Source organism: Sus scrofa, chromosome 1 (assembly GCF_000003025.6).
Source record: "Sus scrofa isolate TJ Tabasco breed Duroc chromosome 1, Sscrofa11.1, whole genome shotgun sequence".
Classification (NCBI taxonomy): Eukaryota; Metazoa; Chordata; class Mammalia; order Artiodactyla; family Suidae; genus Sus; species Sus scrofa.
In genome coordinates, this window is record NC_010443.5 from 194,043,536 (window position 1) to 194,068,868 (window position 25,333).

Genomic DNA, 25,333 nt, shown 5'->3' on the forward strand with positions numbered 1-25,333 from the left:
TCCAAAGATCTCTTGCCATCGTGGCCCTGAGGAGAAAAATACTTCCATTTGTTCCGTCTTTAAGTTAGCACAGGGACAGGGCCCCCACGGGGCACCAGGAAGGACGGGAAATATGGACCCATGCATGCTAGACCTGGGAGGAACGCCAGACTATTTTTCTAATGTTGTGTGATGAATTACCACACACTTACAGCCTGAAATAAAACAAACTCATTATCTCCTGGTTTCCATGGCTCAGGACTCCAGGCACAGTTTAGTATGTCCCAGGTTGCAAGCAAGGTGCCACTGGCAGTGTGGGTTTCTCTTCCAAGTTCACTCTGGTTGTTGGTAAAATCCACATGTCAAAGTGAGATCCCAGCTGTCTTGCAATTCTTGACTGGGAGTCACTCTCAGCTTCTGGAGCCCACTCTTGGTCTTGGCCCCAGGGCCCTCCCATAGTAGGCGGCTGACTTATTCAATCCAGCAGGAGACCTTCTCTTCAGTCTGCTACCATCCATGATCAGTCATATACCTATGGGAGTCATATCCCATAGCCTTAGGTACCTGATAGAACCTAGTCCATGGACTGACTGGTCCTGCCACACACAAGGTAAGGGGATTATACAGGTTGTATGTACCAGGGAACAAGAACACTGGGATCCGTCTTGGAATTCTTCCTACTAAACCCCTAAACACCACTCAGCACAATATCCTGACTTCACAGATGGGAGAATCATGGCCCGTGGAGGGCACAGTAAACTAACCAAAAAGTCATGAAGTCTTTATCGGACAGAAAGAACTAGATCCTGGTCTCCAAAAGCCCAATCTAGAGGCCGCCACTCTCCCAAGCTTCCCTCTGTCATCTGACATGCTTGCAGATCAGGTTGCTTTTTCAGGAAAAAAGAGGGAAAAGCATCATGACAGTCAAGTCACTAAGCCTTCTGCAGATTCTATGACACCCAGAAACACTGAAAGAACACTCACCTGAAGGGTGCCTGCATGGTGACTGAGTGTCTTTGAAGAGTCATAGTCTGCAGGGTCAGCCAGCAAGCGACTGGTGTTTTCTACCCAAGCCTCAGTGCTCTTCAGAAGATCATGATATTCCTCCATCTTAATGGTGGCCTGTGAAAGAGAGGCAGCACCAATCTATGGTTTCTCCTCGACTTGAATGATTCCTTTTTTGTTTTTTTATGGCCGCACCTGCAGCACATGGAAGTTCCCAGACTAGGGGTCAAATCAGAGCTGCAGCTGCTGGTCTACACCACAACCACAGCAATACCAGGTCCAAGCCACATCTGCAACCTACACTCCAGCTCATAGCAAAGCTAGATCCTTATCCCACTGAGTGACGCCAGGCATCGAACCCAAATCCTCATGGATATCAGTCGGGTCCTTAACCTGCTGATCCATGATGGGAACTCCCTCCAGCTGAATGATTCTTGAATGGAGAGCAGGTGCTATTGGTCAGCAGGGTCAGGCTTTCCAGGGCTCCACTCCCCACGGCTGGGCCATCTGCCTCCCCCTTCAGGTTTTGATCTTTCAACCTGTAAAGCTCCTCCTGCCCTGAGGTAGGAAGGATTTAGGAAGCTCTACCCTCACTCTACGGGCCTTGGAAAGGATTCCCAGTTATTGTTGCCACGAGTCTGGTTCCCATTTTCTGCTCCATTCTGAAAGTTGCACTTAGATGAGGTCCTCCCACACGGAGCCTCATTGGACAGTATCCCGGTTCCTCTGAGAACAGGCTCCAGCCTTGCTCTTGCACATGCACAACTCACCAACCATGACTGCTTCATGGGAGGGAAGGCAGGGGCATCTTGTTCCCAAATGATGTCCTTTCTCCAGCTCCCTCCCCAGACCTTTGAGATACCCTTACCTGTCAGGAAGCCCAGTGTTCACCTGAACTCCTACCATGGTCTGACTTTAGATTCTTGCTTCTGCCTCTGCCATCACTGAAATCTATCCCTGTGATGCCTACTCAAACTATGGGGGTGACTCTAGCTTCAGGTCCTAAAGGTGGTAATTCAGGAAACTGGCTGCCTCTGAATATTGTTTCGTTTCAGACCCACCTCACCACTACCACAAGCTGTGCAGGGCCAGCGGGAGTTACCTTGTTTAACTGGGAGGTGCGCGACTCTGCCCTCTGTGACACTTGCTGATACTGCTGGAAAGGAACCATCAAGTTATCCATCCATTCCTGAGCTTGTCCTGGGTCCTGCTCGACAAGGTCCTGGACTTCAGAATCCAGCTCATTTAGCTTGGAATGCCAGAGATCCAGCTCATCCCACATTTTCTGGAGAAGAAAATCCTAAATCAGTTGGGATGAAGAGAAGGGAATTTCTACATTTTCACACAGTATCTGTATTTGTGAAAGGTACCAGAACGACATCACAGAGATGGTATCGCAGGCCAAGTTTTTTACTTCTGCCCAGCAACCACTTGTGACCTGAACTGAAAAACGCTTTTTCTGAGGTCTTGTAACTCTAACAGCATTCATTTCAGTACCAATTAGCTGTAAGGGAGCAGAAAGTCCTGGCCATTTCCAGAGATGAAGGACACCAAAACAAGGTCAACATAACCCTCATCTTTCAAGAGTGATGAGGTAACATTATGTTTAAAAGGGCTTAAGAAAATACCTGAACCTATTTAGACCAGTATATACATGTACTTAATCTAGAAGCCAATTCTTATTAAATGCAAAAAGAAAACTGGTAAAGGAAAATTCTGCTGTGATTCAAGACTAATGCAGTGTCAGAAAATTCTATCCACATGTATTAGTAGCAACTTCTTTTGGCTCAAGAAACCAATAGGTTGGATTTAAACCTGGACTTATATGGGCAGAGGAAATCTCAAATGTAACATTCAACTTTTTTTTTTTTTTTTTTTTTTTTGCTTTTTAAAGCCACACCTGCCTTAAAAAGGTTAGGGGTTGAAACAGAGCTGCAGCTGCTGGCTTACACCACAGCCCTGGCCATAACAACACCGGATCCTTGACACACTGAGCAAGGCCAGGATTTGAACTGCATCCTCATGGATACTAGTCAGGTTCATTTCCACTGCACCACAGTGGAAATCCCTCAATTCTTCCTTAATATCTGTATAAGGATATAATTTCTGGAAATGGGAAATCTGGTTAAATTGCTTAGTGAAAGCCTGAGATTTTGTCCAGTGGTAAGTGATAGTCTGACCTATTTTTATTTTTTAATTTAATTAAATCCTTTGACATCACAGTTGGTTTAGAGGGGGCTGCTATGTCAAAGGCAGGTATGATTACTTGTGAGCAAATTTATCCATTTTATTTTAAGAGAGTATAGCTAATGTCTTCTTACATGAAAGGGGACACATATAATAATTATTTCTTTTAATGCTTATAATTATTTCTACCCAAGGAGACATAATAGAGTTAAAATTTAAAACCAAAGGAGGGAGGGTTAATTGCAGAGAGGGAGGGAACAGAGGGAAGCAAGATGAAGTGAGACCTCTCTGAAGATAACTTTTTTAAAATTGAGGTATAATTTACACATAACATTTTATTACTTTCAGGTGTACAATCCAATGGTTCAATATTTGTATATACTGCAGAATGATCACCACAATAAGTATAGTTAAAATGCGACACTATACACAGATACAACTTTTTATTCTTGTGATGAAAACAATTTTTTTTTTTTTTTTTTTAGTTTTTGGCAATGCCCATGGCATGTAGAAGTTCCCAGGCCAGGGATTGAACCCATGCCACGGTAGTGACAATGCCAGATCCTTAACCCGCTGAGCCACCAGGGAACTCCATAATGAGAACTTTTAAGATCTATCCTCTTAGCCCTATTTTTTTAAGTCCTCATTCATATTAGAATATTTCCTAAAAGTACAGAGTAGAATAAGAATGTTTTCCATATACAGGAGTTTTTCTGGAAGTTAAGAAGTAGAATATAGTTCTACAAGAGAAATGAAATTGGAATTTCTATTTTCCTTGGCAGTCCAAGGAAAAGCTGTTAACACTATTCATATCCTGTTGGAATATTTTTTGTTTATCAGTCTTCCCAAGGTAAGAGCCTCACTTTCCTCAACTCGTGAAAAGGCTAGATCACAATCATACATTCTCAGGAGTTTGGGCATATTCCCACCGTGGAAAAACGGAGAACAATTCTTAAATGCAACCTTCTCCACCGAGCCTCTGAAGGTGACACTCTTGGCAAGGAGGCCCCATTGAACTGAGTTAGGAACCCTGTGATGACTGATGAACAGGGAATATACCAAATGCGTAAGTTAAGGGAGGATGTTACCTTTTGAATTTCTTGAGCTTTATCAATATTTTTGCTTTTCTGCTGCAACATCTTTTCAACGTTACGAAGGCCATTATTAATTTCATCTATTTTTCTACTCATTGTGTACGATGGTGAGCTTTTCAAGACTTCATTGCTAATCTGTTGCAAAGGGAGAAAGCCACAGTGGGAATGTTTTCTGGCACTCTATTTAGAGGTTCAAACAATAAAAGAGGTAGTCACACATTTTGTGATTTTACTTGTCTTTAAGGGCTGGGTGGAAATTCCAAATCTTCCTAATGCTTTGTTAAGAAGGCAGATTAGTAGACTAGGAAATGGCAGCTGTGCTGACCCTTTATTTATTTATTTATTTAGTCTTTTTAGGGCCACACCCGAAGCGTATGGAGGTTCCCAGGCTAGGGGTCTAATCGGAGCTACAGCTGCTGGCCTACGCCACAGCCACAGCAACATGGGATCGGAGCGGCATCTGCAACCTACACCACAGTTCATGGCAACACCAGATCCTTAAGCCATTAAGCGAGGCCAGGGATGGAACCCGAAACTTCATGGTTCCTAGTTGGATTCGTTTCCACTGTGCCATGACAGGAACTCCAGACCAGACCTTTTAAATCCAACCAAAAAAAAAAGAAAAGAAAACCATCCAACAAAAATTTTTTAAATGTAATCCAGAGTACATACTGCAGATACATGCTGGGTTGAGCAAAACTACTGAGAGGTAGAATCTGAATCACCCCCCACCAAGGGAACCAATAATAGGAAAGAATTCCTGGGAGATAAATTATTTATTATATTGCCTCTCGATTTTATTGGAGAATCCTTTGCACAGATCTGTTTTCAATAAAAGCAAACATTCTCAATCTGACTTTAAACATGTAATTCTCACCTTAGTATTCATTTGGGTGAAATACCTAAAACTAGCTATTTCTTGCAGTAGAAAAGCTTAGTTTTTCTCTGTGTGAATGTCTCTAGTGTATGTTTCCCCAGCAATTAGAAATCTAGCTGCGAAACAGTGTAATTTTTTTATCGGAATGAGTTCCTTAAGAAAATAAATTGTGCTAGGAGAGATGATAAATGAATGTTGACTGTGTCATTTTTCAAATGCCTGATTAGGTCATGTTCTTGCTGTTTAAAGCTATGGTGATAAGGTTTTCTCCAAGTAGTCACTAAATAACCAAATAATACCTAATGCTTTTGTATAATCGTTTTAATTCATTTTTAAAACTACTGTATCTATATAACCACTGAAACTAAACCTTCCAAAGCAGATAGCACACAGATGCAGAAAATGAAATGCAGGCTAAGTGATTTCCTTAAAGCCACACATAATAAGTCAGTGGCTGAACTGCTCCTGAGAAGCTCTGAGCCCCCAGATGTTGCTGATATTTTATGTAATGTTTTTATTCCACAGACCATACCATAGTCAAGATTTTTAGGAAGAAAATTAATGCCGTATTAGTTTTTTTTTATTATTATTGCTGTATTAGTTTTTATTCCTATGTAACAAATTGCCATAAAATGAAGCTTTCTAATATTTGGGGCAATTCTTCTCCCAGCAGAAATGCATATCACTTTTGTACACTAGGAGAGATCATGATTTAGGTAAAGTACACAGCCATCTGAACTGTACAGAATGGTACTATGTCACCTGCCTGCATCCTTTAGACACATCCCCTAATAAAAACTAGTGTTGATTGTTACAAACATATACAAATATGAAAGTTACAGTTGAAATTCAACCCTAAATTGAAAGGGTAGATTTTGATTATTAATTCACTTTGCTAGGAATTTTCACAAGAAGTAGTTACGAGAACCAATTTAGTTCCTCTCAAAACATTTAGGATTCTCTTAAAATCAATAGTAGGCGATCCTATGAGAGTACCTCATAACAGACTATCTTGTGTGTCAAATAAACAAGATTTGTTGTAATTTATATCAGGAATTTACATGTTTTTACATGGGTTAGATTTCCTAAAGAAATCTGTCACAGTTTGAAACCTGATTTTTATGTGCATTTATTATCTATTTTATTTATTAAATTATAGGTATTCCAGGGTTCAAAAAGCAATATAAAAATTCTTCTGTGTATGTTGGACCTTTTGTTATGTTGGATTTGGGCAGCCTTAAAATAATACAATTAAATTGTCTTGCTAAACACGTAAGTCTCCAAGTACTACGAAACATTTCCCACTCTTTCTCCCAACCTGGACTTTCAGGTATAAAGGTTTGCCTGGGTATGGCTTTGTGAGATTTCTGTTACCATCATCATTAGAAAGATACTGCGTGTTAAGTGCTAGTAATGAATGTGTTAAGTGCTGCTAGTGAGTTGTGAAATGTATATTTATTGCCCCTGGTTGCGAGTTCAAAATGTTCATAGGGAATATGCTTTAAAGCCAAGTATTATTTATGTCCAAAATTTTAAAATGATTCTCTAAGGAGGAAAAAAAAAAGTAATAGACAATACATAACTTTATTTCTAAATGCAAGAGAAGAAAAATCTAAGCATCCTGATAACTTAAGATAAATAGACTATCTAATTCTATTAACGGTCACTTATTTAGAGCAACTCTATCTCAGTATTCAATACACAAAATCATTAGTCAACGAAACTCTAAAAAATAGACATAGCTGAAATCAGCGCAGTTGAAAATGTGATGTTTTTAAGTGACATTTTTTATCTTCATTCACCCCCATAAGTAATAACATGAATACAAACATCATTATTACCTTCTCATCTACGTCGTCTAAAGCTTTTCTGCATTCTTCCACCTGAGATGCAAGTTCTGCAGGAACTATGGTGTACATTTCAGAATACTTGATTCGCAGCTTTTCCATTATATTCTCAAAAGTTAACTTCCCTTTCTTAAGAATGCTTTGAAGCTCCTAAAAAATCAAGAGTTTCAAATGCTCACAAGGACAGGGAAAAAGTTTAACTCTAAAAATGAAAGCAGCTTTCCCTCATATCCTAAGGATTTAAGTGAGCACATTTTGCATGACAAAGCCTCACTACTGATACAAGCTGATTAACCCCGAGAGATACTCAGTTTGCTCAGATGATGCTTTCCAATTTGTAAGAATTAAACTTGATATCTCTTCATAGTGTGAAATCATTGTTCTGAAAAGATATTACCACATTTTCCTCTTCCTAAAGTACCACTAGGATTTAATTATGTCTCAGTTGTAGTCTCCATCTAAAAAGCTATGAGTAGTGAAAAGTTTCAAAGAAGTTTTTTGTTGTTGTTGTTACTAACTTGTTGCCATTTCTGCTTCTTCCTACATTATCATCACAATGATTCAAGGCCACTAAAAGCCCCATACTTGAAGCAAAAGTGTCTGCTTTCATGTAATTAGACAGCCCAGCAAGGCTCAACTTCTTTCAAAAGGGAGGGTTCCAGTTCCTTCCAAAGAATGTGGGTTTTTAGGAGATAAAAGAAACTTGAACAAATAGTCTATTGGTCGTGGCCTAGAAACAGAATCTGATCCACGTTCTCCTGAACTAATTACAAAGGAGAAACTCATTTGTTTGGGAAAGTTTCCCAAAGATCAAATGGAAAAATACTTCTTGACTTTACTGTGGCTTTTTGGGTTTTTTTGTTTTTACAGTAGCTGTTCAGTAGCATTATTTGTGTGACAGCAGGATGATTACAATTTTAAATGACTCCAAGATGTGTCATAGCTTTCTTTCTCTTAACCCTCAGCAGAGAACAAATCTAGAGGGGAAAAGTTACAGAACAATGTCCTTTGGAGAAAGACTGGGTTTGAGGGACAGTGTGCTCCTAGTTTATAGAGACCCAGTCTGGAGCACAGAGCCACAATTAAATGGCTTTGCCAAAAAGACTGCTTCTGTGAGGGAGGAGATTTCCTTTGCCAGCACTGATAATCAAAAGCTCTGGTTAACAACAGCATGCAATTTTGGAACAAACTTCCAAATGTCATTTTTGCCTGTTACCACTGAGTAGAATGAAAAGGGATCATTCTGAAAATGACCTTTGGCCTCTGCATAAACATGATGGTATAAATAAATATATTTGGTCTTCATGCCTGGTCCTGGCACAACTTCTAAAACCTTGGAATTTCTAGGTAGGGGTGAGAGGATGGTCTTTTGTTATTTATAACAAGCCTTTCTCAACCACTGAGCCAATCATCAACTGCCAATGATTTAATGGATCGTGCTTTTGTAGTGGAACCTCCACAAAAACTCAAAACATGTTTTAGAGAGCTCTGGAGTTGATGAACACATCCAGGTGGTGGGAGAGTGACCCATCCAGGGAGGGCAGGGCAGCTCCATGCCCCTTCCCCATCCCTTCCCCTGTACATGTAGACCAGTTGGCTGTTTCTGAGTTGTATTCTTTTTGATAACCCAATAATAGTAAGTGCCTTCCTGTAAATTTACAAACCCAAGGAAGTGGTCATGGACCCTTGTTTCATAGCCTGTAAGTCAGAAGTGTTGGACTTCAAGGCCTCTTCAAGGAGAGGAAGTCAAAGCCTCCGGCCAAGACAAGAATTACCATCACCCCACCCATCTCACCGTAATGCCCTTCCCCCACCTGGAGTAACCTGGCCTACTCCTTCCTGCCTCTACTAGGAAAGGTATGTGGCCCACTCCTTACTCTGCCTCTGAAGGGCTTTAGATGTCCCCAACCAACCGGCAAGTGTTTCCTAAGACCCCTCTTTCTCCAACCTATCAGCAGGTCAGCAGATGTATCCTGAGACCTCGCCTCTCCCTGGGATATAAAAACAGGCATAACCACATGCTCAGCATCCATTCTCCCTGATTATGAGAAAGTCCTCCCGATGCGCTAGCAGTGATTCTTATCTGAATAAACTCTTCTTTCTTTTCACCTTGAGATGCTAGAAAATTCCTTTTTCCAACCTGCCTGCACAGACCACAAGAAGTACAAATGGCATCTGAAGTAGCAACGGTCTTGTGGGGCTGAGCCCTTAGCCGGGGGGTCTGTACCAATTCCTGGTAGTTAGTGTCTGAATGAACTGGTGTTTCAAGTGGTGTCCAAAGCTCTGGAGGATAGTCTGATGTTGGGGGAAAAGTCCCACACACTTGGTGGCAGAAGCACTGTGAGTCAAATCGGTTCCACCCCATTAGAGAGGGGTATTACAGCCTGCTAAAGCCAGCTGTCTAACATGCTACTCAAGAGTGGTCTGAGGCCCCGGTTCACCAAACACACTTGAAATGTGGTTGAAAAGGGGCTGCTTAGTCCAGGCGGGTCCACCTCCCAACCTGGCCTCAAGTCTGCTCTCTGTACCCCAACCATACTGATCTCCTGCAGCTCTGCCACACTATACCGCAAGGCCATTGCACATGCTCTCCTCTCTCCTAGGCCCCCCTCTAATTCGCCACAGAGTCACCTCTGATCCAAGACTTTGGATTCAAAATTTGGGGCTGGTATCAGCCACATTCACTAGTTCATTCCTCTCTTACCTCAAGCTGTTCTGCCTTTTCTGGGTGGCCTTGTAATTCCATATTTTGGAAAGATGTTGCAGTCTGTAGAAAAAAATTCTTCAAAGTAATTAGTTCTTTCATAAAGGAACGTCTTTCTTGGATTTCATTCTGCATCAATTCCTTAATTTTTTGAGCTTTCTGAAAAAGCCTAAAATATAATATCAAAAAAAATTGTTCCTCTAGCCTGTATTTCTGTGCAATAATTTTATTTCAACAGTTAATAAAATGTCTGCATAGCTCACAAAAGATATTTCTCCCTAAGAGAAAAGTACCAGTTTTCAATGATTTGTATACTACATATACAACATATATCAAATTCTATCAATCAAAAACCTCTCTAAAACTTGCATTCCCAAATATTTTCTTTTCACACTTTTATATTCCAATTGCGATCTCTATCCTCTTTTTTCCATGTAATCCTTGAGTTCAACTGAACCTGACTCAGTGGTGTGAATGGAGTCACATGTGGGCTCCTGGAATCACAGAAGACCCCACTAGGCTTTCTACCTGCGCTGACCCCACCAGCCGTGGATGAAGCCACCATGTTATGTTAGTAGAGGAGTTTAAGTGGGTAAAATCTTTCCTGAGGACCATGTGGCATTTCTAGGTATAAACATATATTGTTTGACCCATTGATTCTACTTCTTGGCATCTTTCTCAATGAATTAACTGCAGAGGCAGAAAGAGATTCTAGAATAAGAATAGTCCCTACAGTGATTTTATAAAAGTAAAATAAATTACATGTAAAATTTAAACATTCTGTATTAGGGGCTTGGTTATATAAATTATGGTATAGCCACATGGTGAAATATTACATAGTTATTTTTTTTTCCTTTTTTTGGGGGGGAGGGGCTGCACTTACAGCTTGTGAAAGTTCCCAGGTCAGGGACTGAACACAAGCCACAACAGTAACAATGCTGAATCCTTAACCACTAGGCCACCAGGGAACTCATACACATTATGTTTTAAAAAACATTTAATAGCATAGGAAAATAAACATAATATGCTAGAGTTACCGCTGTGGTGCAGTGGGTTAAGAATCCGAATGCAGTGGCCTGGGTCACTGCAGAGGCACAGGTTCAATCCCTGGCTTGGTACAATGGGTTAAAGTATCCAGTGTTACCACAGCTGCAGCCTAGGTCACAGCTGCAGCTGGAATCAATCCCTGGCCTCAGAACTTTCATACGCCACAGGTGAGGCCATAAAAAAAATGCTGATAAATGGTTCAGCAGATTACAAAACAGTATACTATGGAGTTCCCATTACAGCTCAGTGATAGGGAGCCCGACGAGGGTCCATGAGGATGTGGGCTCGATTCCTGGCCTCGCTTAGTGGCCGGCATTGCCATGAGCTCTGGTGTACGTCACAGACATGGCTCGGATATCAAGTTGCTGTGGCTGCAGTGTAGGCCAGCAGCTGTAGCTCTGTTTTGACCCCTAGCCTGGGAACTTCCATATGTCACAGGTGTGGCCCTGAAAAGTAAAAGAACAAAAACAAACAAACAAAAAAAAATAGTATATGATGATCATAATTGGTTTAAAAATATAACCATAGTAAAAAAGGTGAGAAAAAAATCAATTATTGCTGAGGAGAAAAGTTAAAGGTAGTTTTTAATGTTAATCTTTATAATTGTCCAGAATCTCTAAACTTCCTTTAATAAATATGTATTACTTAGTCAGAAAAATAGCAAACATTAAAAAAAATTGAAGGATATCCATCCACAGTAATACCAGGATGAAGAATGTATGCTTGTTTTAATTATCATTAGTATTTTCCTTTTCCATCCTTTTTATACCTATCAGTGTTGACTCAATTCAATTCCGTCCTGTTATCTGTCACTATTTTATAACATTTTTATATTCTAGAAACATGGTATTTTCTCAATTTTAAGCCTGAGTTGTCAATCATGTTCCTTAATAGTTTTTCATAAATCTTACTGGTTGCATCGTTCTTGCATAGACGTAATCTCTTGAGATGCAGGAACAGTTTCCACGGACCCTAAGCCTTCAGGAACACCCTGGATGTTTTTTATGCGCTGCAGAAGTAGAGCCAGTAACAGCTGCTGCTTTTCCACATTCTCTTCATATTGGCATAAGCAGTCTAGAAGCTCTGAGAGTTCCTCTGTGGTGGCTGCCTCTTTTGTTTTGGAAATTTCAGGGAGTTCTTCTTGAAGATTATCTAAAATAATTGCTTCTCGTTCAATCTAATTCAATTAGCCAAAAAAAAAAAAAAAAAAGAGAGAGAGAGCTAAAATAAGTAAAATACACTAATAGACTCTGACCATTTCAGGACTCGGCAATCATAATTTTTGTACACTGGCTCTTTAAAGGATTCTCAATGCCATATCCTCCTTCAAAGTAATATATATCTTCCTATATATTCCCCCACTCTCCCAATCCCACAGTTCCCAGTTATTGATCATGTAGATATATGATTAAAATGAAGTGTTGCTTACCAACAACTCATGTAACTCAATATCAAAAAAAAAAAACCCAATCAAAAAATGGGTAGAAGATCTAAATAGACATTTCTCCAAAGAAGAGACACAGATGGCCAAAAAACATATGAAAAGCTGTCCAACATTTCTAATTATTAGAGAAATGCAAATCAAAACTACAATGGGGTATCACTCACACAAATGAGAATGGCCATCATCAAAAAGTCTACAAACAAAAATGCTGGAGAGGGTGTGGAGAAAAGAGAACTCTCTTAGTGCTGTTGGTAGGAATGTAAACAGGTACAGACAGGAGTTCCCATTGTGGCTCAGGGGGTTAAGAAGTCAACCAATATCCATAAAGATGAGGGTTTGATCCCTGGCCTCACTCAGTGGGTTAAGGATCTAGGACTGCCACAACCTGAGGCATAGGTTGCAGATGTGGCTCAACTCCTTTGTTGCCATGGCTATGGTGCAGGCCGGCAGCTGCAGTTTCCATTCGACCCCTAGCCTGGGAACTTCCATGCGCCAAATGCGCAGCCATAAAAAGAAAAATAAATAAATAAATAAATAAATAAATTGGTGCAGCTGCCAAGAGAACAGTATGGAGGTTCCTTAAAAAAACTAAACATAGAAGTTCCCGTCGTGGCACAGTGGTTAACGAATCCGACTAGGAACCATGAGGTTGCGGGTTCGATCCCTGGCCTTGCTCAGTGGGTTAAGGATCCAGCGTTGCTGTGAGCTGTGGTATAGGTTGCAGACGTGGCTTGGATCCCGCGTTGCTGTGGCTCTGATGTAGGCCGGCGGCTACAGCTCCAATTAAACCCCTAGCCTGGGAACCTCCATATGCTGTGGGAGCAGCAAAAAGGAAAAAAAAAAAAAAAAAAAAAGCTAAATATAGAATTACTATATGATCCAGCAATCCCATTCCTGGGCACATACCTGGAGAAAACTATAATTCGAAAAGAAACGTGCACCCCAATGTTCAATGCAGCACTATTTACAATAGCCAAGATGTGGAAGCAACCTAAGGGTCCATCAGCAGAGGACTGGATAAAGAAGACATGGTACATACATACAATGGAATACTACTCAGCCATTAAAAGAACAAAATAATGCCATTTGCAGCAATGTGGATGGAACTAGAAATTATCACACTAAGTGAAGTCAGAAAGAGACAAATGTCATATGAGATCACTAATACATGGAATCTAACCAAAAATTATACAAAAAATTTTATATAAAACAGAAAAAGACTCCAAGACTTTGAAACAAAATTCATGGTTACCAAAAGGGAAATGTGGAGCAAAAGGGATAAATTAGGAGGTTGAGACTGTCATATGCACATCACTGTATATAAAATAGATAGGTAACAAGGACCTACTCTAAAGCACAGGGAAATCTACTCAATACTGTACAATAACCTACATGGGAAAAGAATCTGAAAAGGAACAGATATATGTATTATATATAACTGATTCACTTTGCTGTACTCATGAAATTAATACAGTATAAGTCAGCTCTACTCCAATAAAATTTACTTAAAAAATAAAATAAAATGAACCGAAGGAAACACTACCAAATATTTTCATAATTTCTTTCTCCTTCTGATTCTAGTTATTTCACTAAAGCAATTGTTTCTCCTGAAACACCAACAAGGTATTAGAATAAGGACCTCCTACCTGCATCCATGAAGTAGAAGGGGTGGGGCAAGCACTAGATAATTTTTCTACAGGTTTCTCTTCTTTCACATCTAATCTCTAGATGCTCAAAAAAATAAGTCCAGTGTGTCATTACCTTGACATCTATGTACACCAGAGGAGAAGCAGCCCAAATTACCTTACTAATCATGTATTTCTTAACCACAGCTAACTGGAGAACTCGGAAATACATAACCAAACAAAACAATTATCAAGAAATCGGAGTTCCAGCCCTGAACTCAGAACAAAGACACAGAAAATCAGAGCCATCTTAGTCCCTCCTCAAATTCTCTGACCCTATCCTTAACTGCACAGCACACTGATCACATTCTGTCCCAGTGCTGCTAACATTTCCACTCTCTGTTCAGAGTCAGGCATCCTGCAACCCTGACATTACTGAATATCACGCCTGTCAACTACATTTATGACATCATGCTAACTGAAATGACCTGAATGCTCAGGAAGATGCACCAGAGGGTGGGAAATAAAGCCTGTGAGATTCAGGAGCCTCAGTACCAGTTGTTCCCAGGGGCCCAGGGTTTGGGGCAGGCAGGACCTCTATGAGGTGAAGATCAAGTTCATACCCCTACTGCTAAGAAAGAGGCACATGCCAAAGCAATCCTGAGAAACAAAAACCAAGCAGGAGGCATAACTCTCCCAGACTTCAAGAAATACTACAAAGCCACAGTCATCAAAACAGTGTGGTACTGGTATCAAAACAGACAGACAGACCAATGGAACAGAATAGAGAATCCGGAAATAAACCCTGACACCTATGGTCAATTAATCTTTGACAAGGGAGGCAAGAACATAAAATGGGAAAAGGAAAGTCTATTCAGCAAGCATTGCTGGGAAACCTGGACAGCTGCATGCAAAGCAAGGAAACTAGAACACACCCTCACACCATGCACAAAAATAAACTCCAAATGGCTGAAAGACTTAAATATACGACAGGACACCATCAAACTCCTAGAAGAAAACATAGGCAAAACACTCTCTGACATCAACATCATGAATATTTTCTCAGGTCAGTCTCCCAAAGCAATAGAAATTAGAGCAAAAATAAACCCATGGGACCTCATCAAACTGAAAAGCTTTTGCACAGCAAAGGAAACCAAAAAGAAAACAAAAAGACAACTTACAGAATGGGAGAAAATAGTTTCAAATGATGCAACCGACAAGGGCTTAATCTCTAGAATATATAAACAACTTATACAACCCAACAGCAAAAAAGCCAATCAATCAATGGAAAAATGGGCAAAAGACCTGAATAGACATTTCTCCAAAGAAGATATACAGATGGCCAGCAAACACATGAAAAAATGCTCAACATCACTGATTATAAGAGAAATGCAAATCAAAACTACCATGAGACACCACCTCACACCAGTCAGAATGGCCATCATTAATAGGTCCACAAATAACAAGTGTTGGAGGGGCTGTGGAGGGGCTGCACTGTTGGTGGGAATGTAAACTGGTACAGCCACTATGGAGAACCGTTTGGAGAGACCTTAGAAATCTATACATAGAACTTCCATATGACCCCGCAATCCCACTCTTGGGCATCTATCCGGACAAAACTCTACTTAAAAGAGACACATGCACCCGCATGTTCATTGCAGCACTATTCACAATAGCCAGGACATGGAAACAACCCAAATGTCCATCGACAAATGACTGGATTCGGAAGATGTGGTATATATACACAATGGAATACTACTCAGCCATAAAAAGAACGACATAATGCCATTTGCAGCAACATGGATGGAACTAGAGAATCTCATACTGAGTGAAATGAGCCAGAAAGACAAAGACAAATACCATATGATATCACTTATAACTGGAATCTAATATCCAGCACAAATGAACATCTCCTTAGAAAAGAAAATCGTGGACTTGGAGAAGAGACTTGTGGCTGCCTGATGGGAGGGGGAGGGAGTGGGAGGGATTGGGAGCTTGGGCTTATCAGATACAACTTAGAATAGATTTACAAGGAGATCCTGCTGAATAGCATTGAGAACTTTGTCTAGATACTCATGTTGCAACAGAACAAAGGGTGGGGGAAAAATGTAATTGTAATGTATACATGTAAGGATAACTTGATCCCCTTGCTGTACAGTGGGAAAATAAAAAAAAAAAAAAGAAAGAAAGAGGCACATCACTGAATGGGCCTTTGGGGATTTGGCGGGAGTGTATGCTACACTTGTGACTATTGCTCAGGTCCCTTTATCAGAATGCTGCCAATGCTGAGGGTGCAATGCAGCAGAGTTAGGCTGTGGTATAAACTGCCCTGTCACTTGAGCGATAGGTTCCAGCTGGGTCCCCAGTCACTATAATACATGGATGCAGAGGTAGACTGGCTCCTCTCCAAGAGACCCAGTTCAGGAACTTTTGCTTTCCACCACCTGAAACTTACATTCAGTTGAACTGAAAAACTGGCTCTTAGACCGGCAGCTACACTTCCACCAGGAAAAGAGAGGCAGGTTCCACTAGGTTGTTTTGCTGCCAAAAGAACCAGTATGCCAAAAGGAATCACCGCGCTGACAGAGGTAACTGCACACGAGGGTTTCTAATAGACACCAGGGTTGAAGGACTAGGTCTGTAATCCAGGACTTAATGGGGCATCTCGTGGTGCTTCCATGGCCAGTGACAATCATCAACAGGCAACTGCATGACCAGAACCCAATAAGAGCAAAGCAACTGAAGGCTCGAACCTTCCCCATGTCAGTCCTCCTATCTCCCACCCTGTTCCTTCGGATCACTTTCCAAAAATAAACCAACTGATTAGAAGTCCATCTCAGGCTCTGTTCTCTGCTACAAAGCTGGTAAGTCAGTAGGAGGAGAATTCAAGAGGGAAGAATAATATTTTTAGGATAATAATTTTACCCCAAAGCCAGGTAATTTTTCAACTTGTGAATGGATAAACAAACTGTTGTACACATGCCTAATGGAATATTACTCATGATTTTTTTTTTTAAATGTACTATTGATACAAGCAGCAGCACAAATGAATCTCATATGCCTTATGCTTAGTGAAAAAGGGCCAAACTACCCAAGTCCATTTATATGACATTCTGGAAATGGTGAAACAGATGAATGATTGCCATGGGTTGAAGGTAATAGAAGGGGCACAGGGAATGTTCTGGGGGTGCTGGCAATGCTGTAAGTCTTGATTTTGTTGGTGGTCATGTGACTTTATGCATGCATCAAAATACAGCAAACCTTACACCAAAAAGGGTGGTTACAGCCCCCAAATTAGTAAAATAGCTGCCACAAAGATTATGCATTCACTCTTCCATCTAGAAGAGGCTTTGTGAGCCCTGGATGGTCTTTCTTGGACAGGGCCTTCTAACAAAATTGGTTACAACACTTTTTCGTTCATGGTCACTTATAAAGTTGGGTCTGGAAAGAGAGAAGGAACCACAATTGTTCTGCAAGTAAACACAGAGAAGGAGACAGAAAAACCTATAACCAGCAAAAACAGGAGCTACAACAGAAAAGATGTTGGACCTTTGGTTCAAGGGGAAGAGGACACCTTACACCTCCTGTTATCTTTGAAGACATGCCTTTATTCTCACACAGTATGATGAGTGAAGCATAAAATGATGATCCTGAAGAACCAGAAATGAATACTTAAATCAAGTAGATTCTGCTGAAGAAACCAGGAAGGTAAGATTATAGGGGGAAAAAGGTAAATCAAAATTTAAATTAATTTTTTAATTTGTAAAGTTAGCCAGAGACTTTGTGTTTTTGAATATCTACTCATATAAAACCTTTCTTCCATAAAGATACTTATTGCTGGATTAATACAGACATTATTCATTTGTCACATATAAAATCACTAACCATGCTAGCAGAATCTTGCATTTACAGGTGTTTAGATGATATAATTTTTATCGAATGGATACTAACATGTCTTATTTTAAATCTTATATCAATTTGGCATGTGTAAATCATTTAAGTTGATAGTTTAGTGATTAAAAACAGAGTGTAAGTTTGAATCTTTTTCTACCACTCATTTATGAGACTGGGCAAATTAGTCAATCTCACTGCATCTCACTTTCTCATCTATAAAATGAGGGCAGTAAAATATCTACCTTGAAGTTCTACCTCATAGAACTCATAGGATCTACGTCATAGGATTTTTGTGAAGATTAATTGTAAATGTAATGCATGTAAAATGCTTGGAACTTATGCCTAACACTGGCTCAATAAGTGCCCATCAGGTGTTAGCAGCTGCTGTTATTATTGTTATTACATGAGAACATACTGTGTTTGTGTTACTCTTTGAAAAACACATTTTGTTAGCAGATTTGTCACAGGCTTGTATGAATAACTATGAAGTTCTAAATGAATGGGGCCTGAATTAATAAAATATGATTGCCAATCAATATAGAGCAACAGAAAGATATAACAAAAAAAAAAGCTTAGAGTAAGAGCTGTCCCTTAACAAACATTTACCAAGTGCAAAGCCCTGTTCAGATTCTAAAATTATAGTAATGAGGCAAGTACATGCAGCCCCAGCACACAGCCTCAGTTCCATCATGAGCTTGGAAGGCCTGTGCCAACTTAAATCTCTCAGGGCCTCAATTTCCCATCTTGAAAATGGTGATAATAGGGAAGTCCTGAGGGCACTGCAAAGATTCAGTGGCATCATGTGTGAACTGACTCCCTGGCATAGAGCACAGAGTGCAGGAGGAACTCAGTGACACCATGAACGGGAAAGAACTCAAGGCTAGCAGCCCCGCTGAAAGGACAATTTACAAAGTTCCTTTGGGTTTTAACATTCAAGTGACTATTTACTATTCAAACCCCAGGAGCACCACAAAAATGAGATTCATTTTCCAGAATATCAAGTTTTAAGCAGGAAAATGATGGTAGTAAACATTTAAATCCTAAAGCATGTGACACACTTCCAATCAAGTACTGATTCTTTATATTTCTCTCAAGTAAATTCAGCAGGAATTTTAACAGGAGTTAGAGCTGGGCCTTATTTTATGTTCTGAATTGTACTTCATTTATATCTGGTCCTTTAGATAGATTAAACAATACTCTGGGATAACTTTATACTAAATTTTCTTTCTAAATATATGTGACGCCCTAGCCCTCAACCATGGTTCAGTTAACATCTGTGATCAATATACATTACGTAGGTTTTCTTTGAGACAGTTTTCAGAAAGAATATCATATATATTTCTTAGGTAAATGCTTAATTAACTATGTTATTGTTAACTTAGTTAACTAGCAACTGCAGCTAATTTCCATAGTCAACAACTGTAATTAATTTCAAAATGAGTTGTTATTATGAATATTACCTCATTCTAACCTTTAGTTGATGAAGAGACAGTTATTTTTAAGAGTGGTTAATTTATCCGCACTATAAGGATTTTAAAGGTAAAATGAACAAGTAGTCACTTATTTCTAAGAATTAATTGACACCAAAAAAAAAAAAAAAAGTCCCTCAGAACACTAAATATAGAACTACCATATGATCAGCAATCCCATTCCTAGGCATATATCCAGACAAAACTTTCCCTGAAAAAGATACATGCACTCCTATATTCATTGCAGCACTATTCACAGTAGCCAAGACATGAAAACAACCTAAGTGTCCATCAATAGATGAATGGATTAAGAAGATGTGGTACATATACCCAATGGAATACTACTCAGCCATTAAAAAGAACAAAATAATGCCATTTGCAGCAACATGGATGGAACAAGAGACTCTCATACTAAGTGAAGTAAGTCAGAAAGAGAAAGCAAATACCATATGATATCACATATCTAGAATCTAATATATGGCACAAATGAACCTATCTACAGAAAAGAAACAAACTCATGGACGTGGAGAACAGACTTGTGGTTGCCAAGGGGGAGGGAGTGGGATGGACTGGGAGTTTGGGGTTAGTAGATGCAAACTGTTACATTTAGAATGGATGAGCACTGAGGTCTTGCTATATAGCACAGGGAACTATATTCAATCACTTGTGATGGAATATGATAGAGGATAATGTGAGGAAAAGAATCTATATGTATGTATAACTGGGTCACTTTGCTGTATAGCAGAAATTGACAGAACAGTGTAAATCAACTATAATAATAAAAAAAAAAAGGTATACAAAAGAAAAAAAAATGCCACTATCATGAAAGAATCTGAATCATTTCTTTATCTTTTTTTTTTTTTTTTTTGGTCTTTTTAGGACTGTACCTACCTGCAGCATAGGAGTTGAATTGGAGCTGCAGCTGCCAACCTACACCATAGCCACAGCAAAGTGGGTTCTGAGCTACGTCTGTCACAGCTCACAGCAACACCAGATCCTTAACCCACTGAGCGAGGCCAGGGATTGAAGCTGCATCCTCATGGATGCTAATTGGGTTCATAGCACTGAGCCGTGATGGGAACTCCTGAATCATTTCTTATTTTACTAGGCCTGCTCTCTACAAACATTTATGTGTTATATATATGTGATATAAACAAATGGGAAAGGATGAAGACTTGAAAAAAAATGAAAATAATAAAACAAATTAAATGACATATGTTAGGAAACTGTAGGTTTGTTGAAAATTAAGCACTTACTTCTTCACGGACAAATTTCCACTCCTGCCTCAGTTCCTCACAGCGCATCTCCCATTCTTTGGCAGCTTCCAGCAACCTTAGCCATCTCTCCCACAGAGCCGACATACTTCTGAGCAGAGAGAGGCTGTCACTATGTGTGCACGTGGATCCCAAGTGCCTCAGGACCCGTCGCATTTTCATGAACTCCTCTTTGGTTGACATAAGATCTGACACCAAGGCCTTAAGAAAGCAAAGAAAAAGAATTGGAGGGAATGAATTTTTCTAAACTGAGAATTATGTTGAAACTTATAGACTGTTTAAAATCTTGAATAATTATGGAGTTCCCACTGTGGCTCAGTGGATTACAAACCCAACTAGCATCCATGAGGATACAGGTTCAATCCCTGGCCTCATTCAGTGGGTTAGGATCCGACATTGCCATGATCTGTGGTGTAGGTCTCAAATGCAGCTTGGATCCCACATTGCTGTGGCTGTGGTGTAAGCTCTGATTCAACCCCTAGCCTGGGAACTTTCATATGCCGCCAGTGCGGCTCTTTAAAAAAAAAAAAAAAAAAAAAAAAAAGCCAAAAGAAAATCTTGAACAATTAATGGTTTTAAATGATCCATATATATTATGTAATCTATTTTTTAACCCTTTTGGAAGCCAATTTGACACAGATGAGAATTATCTATTATTACACTGCACATGAATTTGGAACTATTACCCATAAACCAATTTTTCTATGTAAAAAAGTGTTTTCAAAGGTAAGTATCCTAGAAGTTCATTTCGTTATTTTAATTTAATTCTCATATTTTACTAGGTAGCTAATTCATGTGATACTTAGTATATCAATCACCAACACACTATTCAGGTTTTTCTGGTTTTGTGTTTGTTTGTTTTCTGGTGGATGATAAGCACAGATGATTTAGAATATTCTTATCCAAATCCTAATAACATAATTCCATAGATTCCAAGAGATGAAAATAAGCAAAAACTCAAGTTGTTTTTTAATAGAGTATAAGAAGTAACCAGAATTTAGCACTTTGGATAGCTGCATTAAATTCTCTGTCATTGATCCAGCAACGTCCAACAAAATAACACGAGAGGTTAATATGCTTTAGAAAGAACGATTAATAACAATAGTATGCTACTGGGAGAGACTGTCCTATGAACCCAATTGATTAAACATCTCAGAACCATTGCTTCATTTTCCTCATGGCTTTTGGCTTCAGGAATTTTCTGGAGTACAACTCAGTTTGAACCCACCTGTTCCTGCTGCCAATGTTTTGCACAGTCTTACTGGAGACTTGCAAATACTGTTACCTTGCTCTGTTCTAGGCGCTCTAAAGCTTCTTTGTAAGACACTGGCAATGGGGCCATGGTCTGCCCAAGAATTGTCTCCATCTGGTTGAGGTTTGTGCAAAGTTTCTCTTTTATTTTTCTATAATGTTTGTAATTTTCAAGACACCTAGTGAGGCACAATTAAGAAAAAAAAGTGATGTTAAGTTTTATTTAGTACAATAAACTCTCAACTCCCTAGAATGCATTCTGAACACTTCATGAAAAACAGAATGTAATTCTCTTTCTCCTACCAGTGTATTTCAACAAATATTTATTTGACTACCTCCTCTTCACAGGACCTGCATAAGACTTTTACTGCAAACTTTAATAACAGGAAGAAAATGCTATTCCCAAGACCTGGAATACCCATTGCGGCGCAGTGGAAACGAATCTGACTAGTAATCATGAGGTTGTGGGTTCGATTCCTGACCTTGCTCAGTGGGTTAAGGATCCAGCATTGCTGTGGGCTGTGGTGTAGGTGGCAGACACAGCTCAGATCTTTCATGGCTGTGGCGTAGGCCAGCAGCTCTTAGCTTCGATTCGATCCCTAGCCTGGGAACCACCATGTGCCACAGGTTTGACCCTAAAAAGCAAAACAAAGAAAGCCTGTTCCCAAGACCTAATTGGACATCTGCATTCTTGAACACTGCTAACAAAGTGTACATTGGTAAATTCTTGCAGAAAACCATTTTGTTTTAAAATGCTCATATCTTTTGACCCATTAATTCAACTTCTGCGATTTATCTCATGGATTTTATCCTAAAGCTGATAAAAACCTTTTACACAGTAAGATTTTTTCATTTATTAGATGATTAATTTAAATGACGAAAATTGGGACACACATTATGTGTAACAAAAATATGTTTAATTACAACAAATCATTTTATAAAATCTTATTTTGCATTTTCTAAAATATAATTTCATACAATTGCATAAAAGCAAATATATAGAAATTACTTTCATGAAGTTTTGGTACAATAAGGAAAAGAGCTCATTCTATAAAGTAAAGCAAAAGCAGCCTATTTTTTATATAGCAAGTGCTGTAATATATTTTAAAATGCTATGAATACAATTATGTATACAAAATAGATACAACCTAAATCCTCCCTGAAAACAATAAAAAATTCTGTGTCAAATATATATCTTTTAAAATTCCTAAACCACAATAATAAACTGGCAAAGAATAAAAGAATAAGGAGGCCCCAAACAACACAAAAGTGGAACTACAGAGAACATGAACTCCAAGGTCAATTTTCACTCTGAGAACAACTGTCAAGTTTCAGCCTGGTTGACCTTCTCCTGGAAAGCTGGGGAGAGAGGATAAAGCCTGGAACTCACCCAGGACAGGTGTTTATTAGGACAGCTCCTCTGTAAAGACATTTGTAATATATATGACCACAAAGGACCAGCCTCCAAAACACAGAATAAATATGAATAACCCAATAAAAATTGGCTTGAACAGGCATTTTTCTTGGATGGCCAAGAAATAAATCACAGAAGAGGCTCAAAATTCATTAGCAGTAATAAAGATGCAAATTAAAACCACAATGAAATATCACTTCTCCCCCCGGCAAAAATTAAATCTAACATTAAGTGCTGGTGAGGACAGGGGACAACTGGGATACTAATATGATGCCAGTTTAAGTAGAAATGGGTAAAATCACTTGGAATTAAAAATTAAAAATGTGCATACCATTTGATCTGGCAATCATGGTCCTACATATACACCAGAGAATTATTTATGAATGAAAAAAACTAGAAACAGCGCAAATATTTACCAATCGCTAGGCGAATAAGTTTTTACTACAGAAAAGAACATGAGGAATTCCCACTGTGGGGCTGTGAATCTGACTGCAGCGGTTCAAATAGCTTTGTGGGCATAGGTTCAATTAAAAGGATCTGGCATGGCTGCAGCTGCGGCCCAGGAACTTCCATATGCTGTGAATGAACCATAAAATTAAAACCAAAAAAACAAAACAAAAAATCCCAAAAACATGAATAAACTTCAGGATCGAGATGCTAAGTTTGAAAAAAAATGTAATCACAGAAGAACACATATATATGAAAACAGGACACAAGCACACAGTAAAAATAGTCTTAAAAAAACAGGAGCATGGTAAATAAAAAACAGGATAATGGTTACTTTTGAGAAGAAAGGGTAGGAGTACACAGAGAATTCGGAGTCCTTATGCCTATCTCTGAACCTTTGGGTACAAAGCTATTTGCTTTATCATTACTCTTTATATCATATGCAGACTTCTAGAAACATTCTGTTGTAAGTACTGAATATGAATTAAGACAAAATGAAATAAATGCAATAGACTATTTGCTATGGTTTTCCTTACTGATTTTTTCCCTTACTTTTCCATATTTTCCAAATTATTTCTGATGTGTATATGTTAATTATAAAAAAAAACCTATATTTTGTTCTTAAAGTATTATCTTTTGAAAGAAGTACCTACCTTTCTACTTCAGCTTCCTTTACTTTGGCTGCCTCCCTCACGGCTGAGTTCTTAGAAACTAATTTCTGTAAGGTGCACTCAAGCTGTCGTTTAGCTTCTGGGCTGGAGATTGTCCCCAAATTCTCGGTGAGGCCCTGGATGCCTGCTAGTGTAGATTCCAGCTCCTCTTGTTTGCAGCGAGTCATTTCCAGAGATTCTTCTGGATTATGAAGGTCTACTCTATAGGATGCAGAGAAGGCTTCGAGGACAGTGAGAATCTCCATGGCCCTGGAGACCGCTTCATCATAGCTCATCATACTCTCATAGGCATCCTTCAAGACATTCTGGTGAATGGGAGATTAAATGCTGGGGTGAAATTGTCAACTTTTTGGATTTTTGTCATTCTTGAATTTTTGTCATGAATTCGTAATATGTTTCTGGGTCATTTAAGAGTTAGTATCCCACATTCTTAGTTTGACGGTATTACAATAATATTTAAAACGAGTAATCTTTCACTTGCATAGAGACAACTGTTTCCTGATTTGCTAAGAAATCTAATCTAAATTTAAAAATACACCACATGAATCATGTCTAACGATATATTCTCCTACTCTAGAATTCCTGTATTAGTCTGAATTAAATAAAACAATGGAATATATTTAATGTATATAACTTGCTCTAGAACTCTTGAATTAGACTATGAATTAAATAAAACAATGGAATGTATTTAAGGTATGTAACCTGCTCTATAACTCCTGTATTAGACAATGAATTAAATAAAAACAACTCAATATATTTAATATACATAATCTGCTCTAGAACTCTTGTATTAGACTATAAATTAAATAAAACAATTAAATACATGTAATGTACATAACCCTAATCAATATTTGTGAAAAAATATGAAAAGAAAACAAACAACCCATCACCCAGCCCTCTTGCATTTTTAAATTAATGGCTCTGCCACCAACTTTAGCTTTGGGCATCACTTAATGTCTCCAGACCTCAGTCGTCTCACTGAAGTAACAGTTGAAATAAATAACTTTAAGGGTCCCTTCCAGTCCAACTCTAAGTATACATGGTTTCTGGAAACTGTATTAAAATCAAGTCAAGAATTTGCTAAGTACCTATTTAAAGATAGGG

General features: G+C 39.0%; 1 protein-coding gene across 9 annotated transcripts in view; it reads right to left on the reverse strand.

Moving 5' to 3' along the window:
- SYNE2 (spectrin repeat containing nuclear envelope protein 2) overlaps positions 1–25,333 on the reverse strand; it is a 442,988-nt gene that overhangs the window by 133,973 nt on the left and 283,682 nt on the right. For all 9 annotated transcript variants that reach the window (XM_021074160.1, XM_005660039.3, XM_021074116.1 and 6 more), the window contains 9 exons: positions 24,212–24,534; positions 21,732–21,876; positions 20,429–20,647; positions 11,652–11,917; positions 9,694–9,862; positions 6,984–7,139; positions 4,260–4,400; positions 2,087–2,269; positions 964–1,101 (listed from right to left, as the gene is read on the reverse strand). In XM_021074160.1, the coding sequence (XP_020929819.1) occupies positions 964–1,101; positions 2,087–2,269; positions 4,260–4,400; positions 6,984–7,139; positions 9,694–9,862; positions 11,652–11,917; positions 20,429–20,647; positions 21,732–21,876; positions 24,212–24,534 (1,740 nt within the window). The remainder of the gene's footprint in view (positions 1–963; positions 1,102–2,086; positions 2,270–4,259; positions 4,401–6,983; positions 7,140–9,693; positions 9,863–11,651; positions 11,918–20,428; positions 20,648–21,731; positions 21,877–24,211; positions 24,535–25,333) is intronic.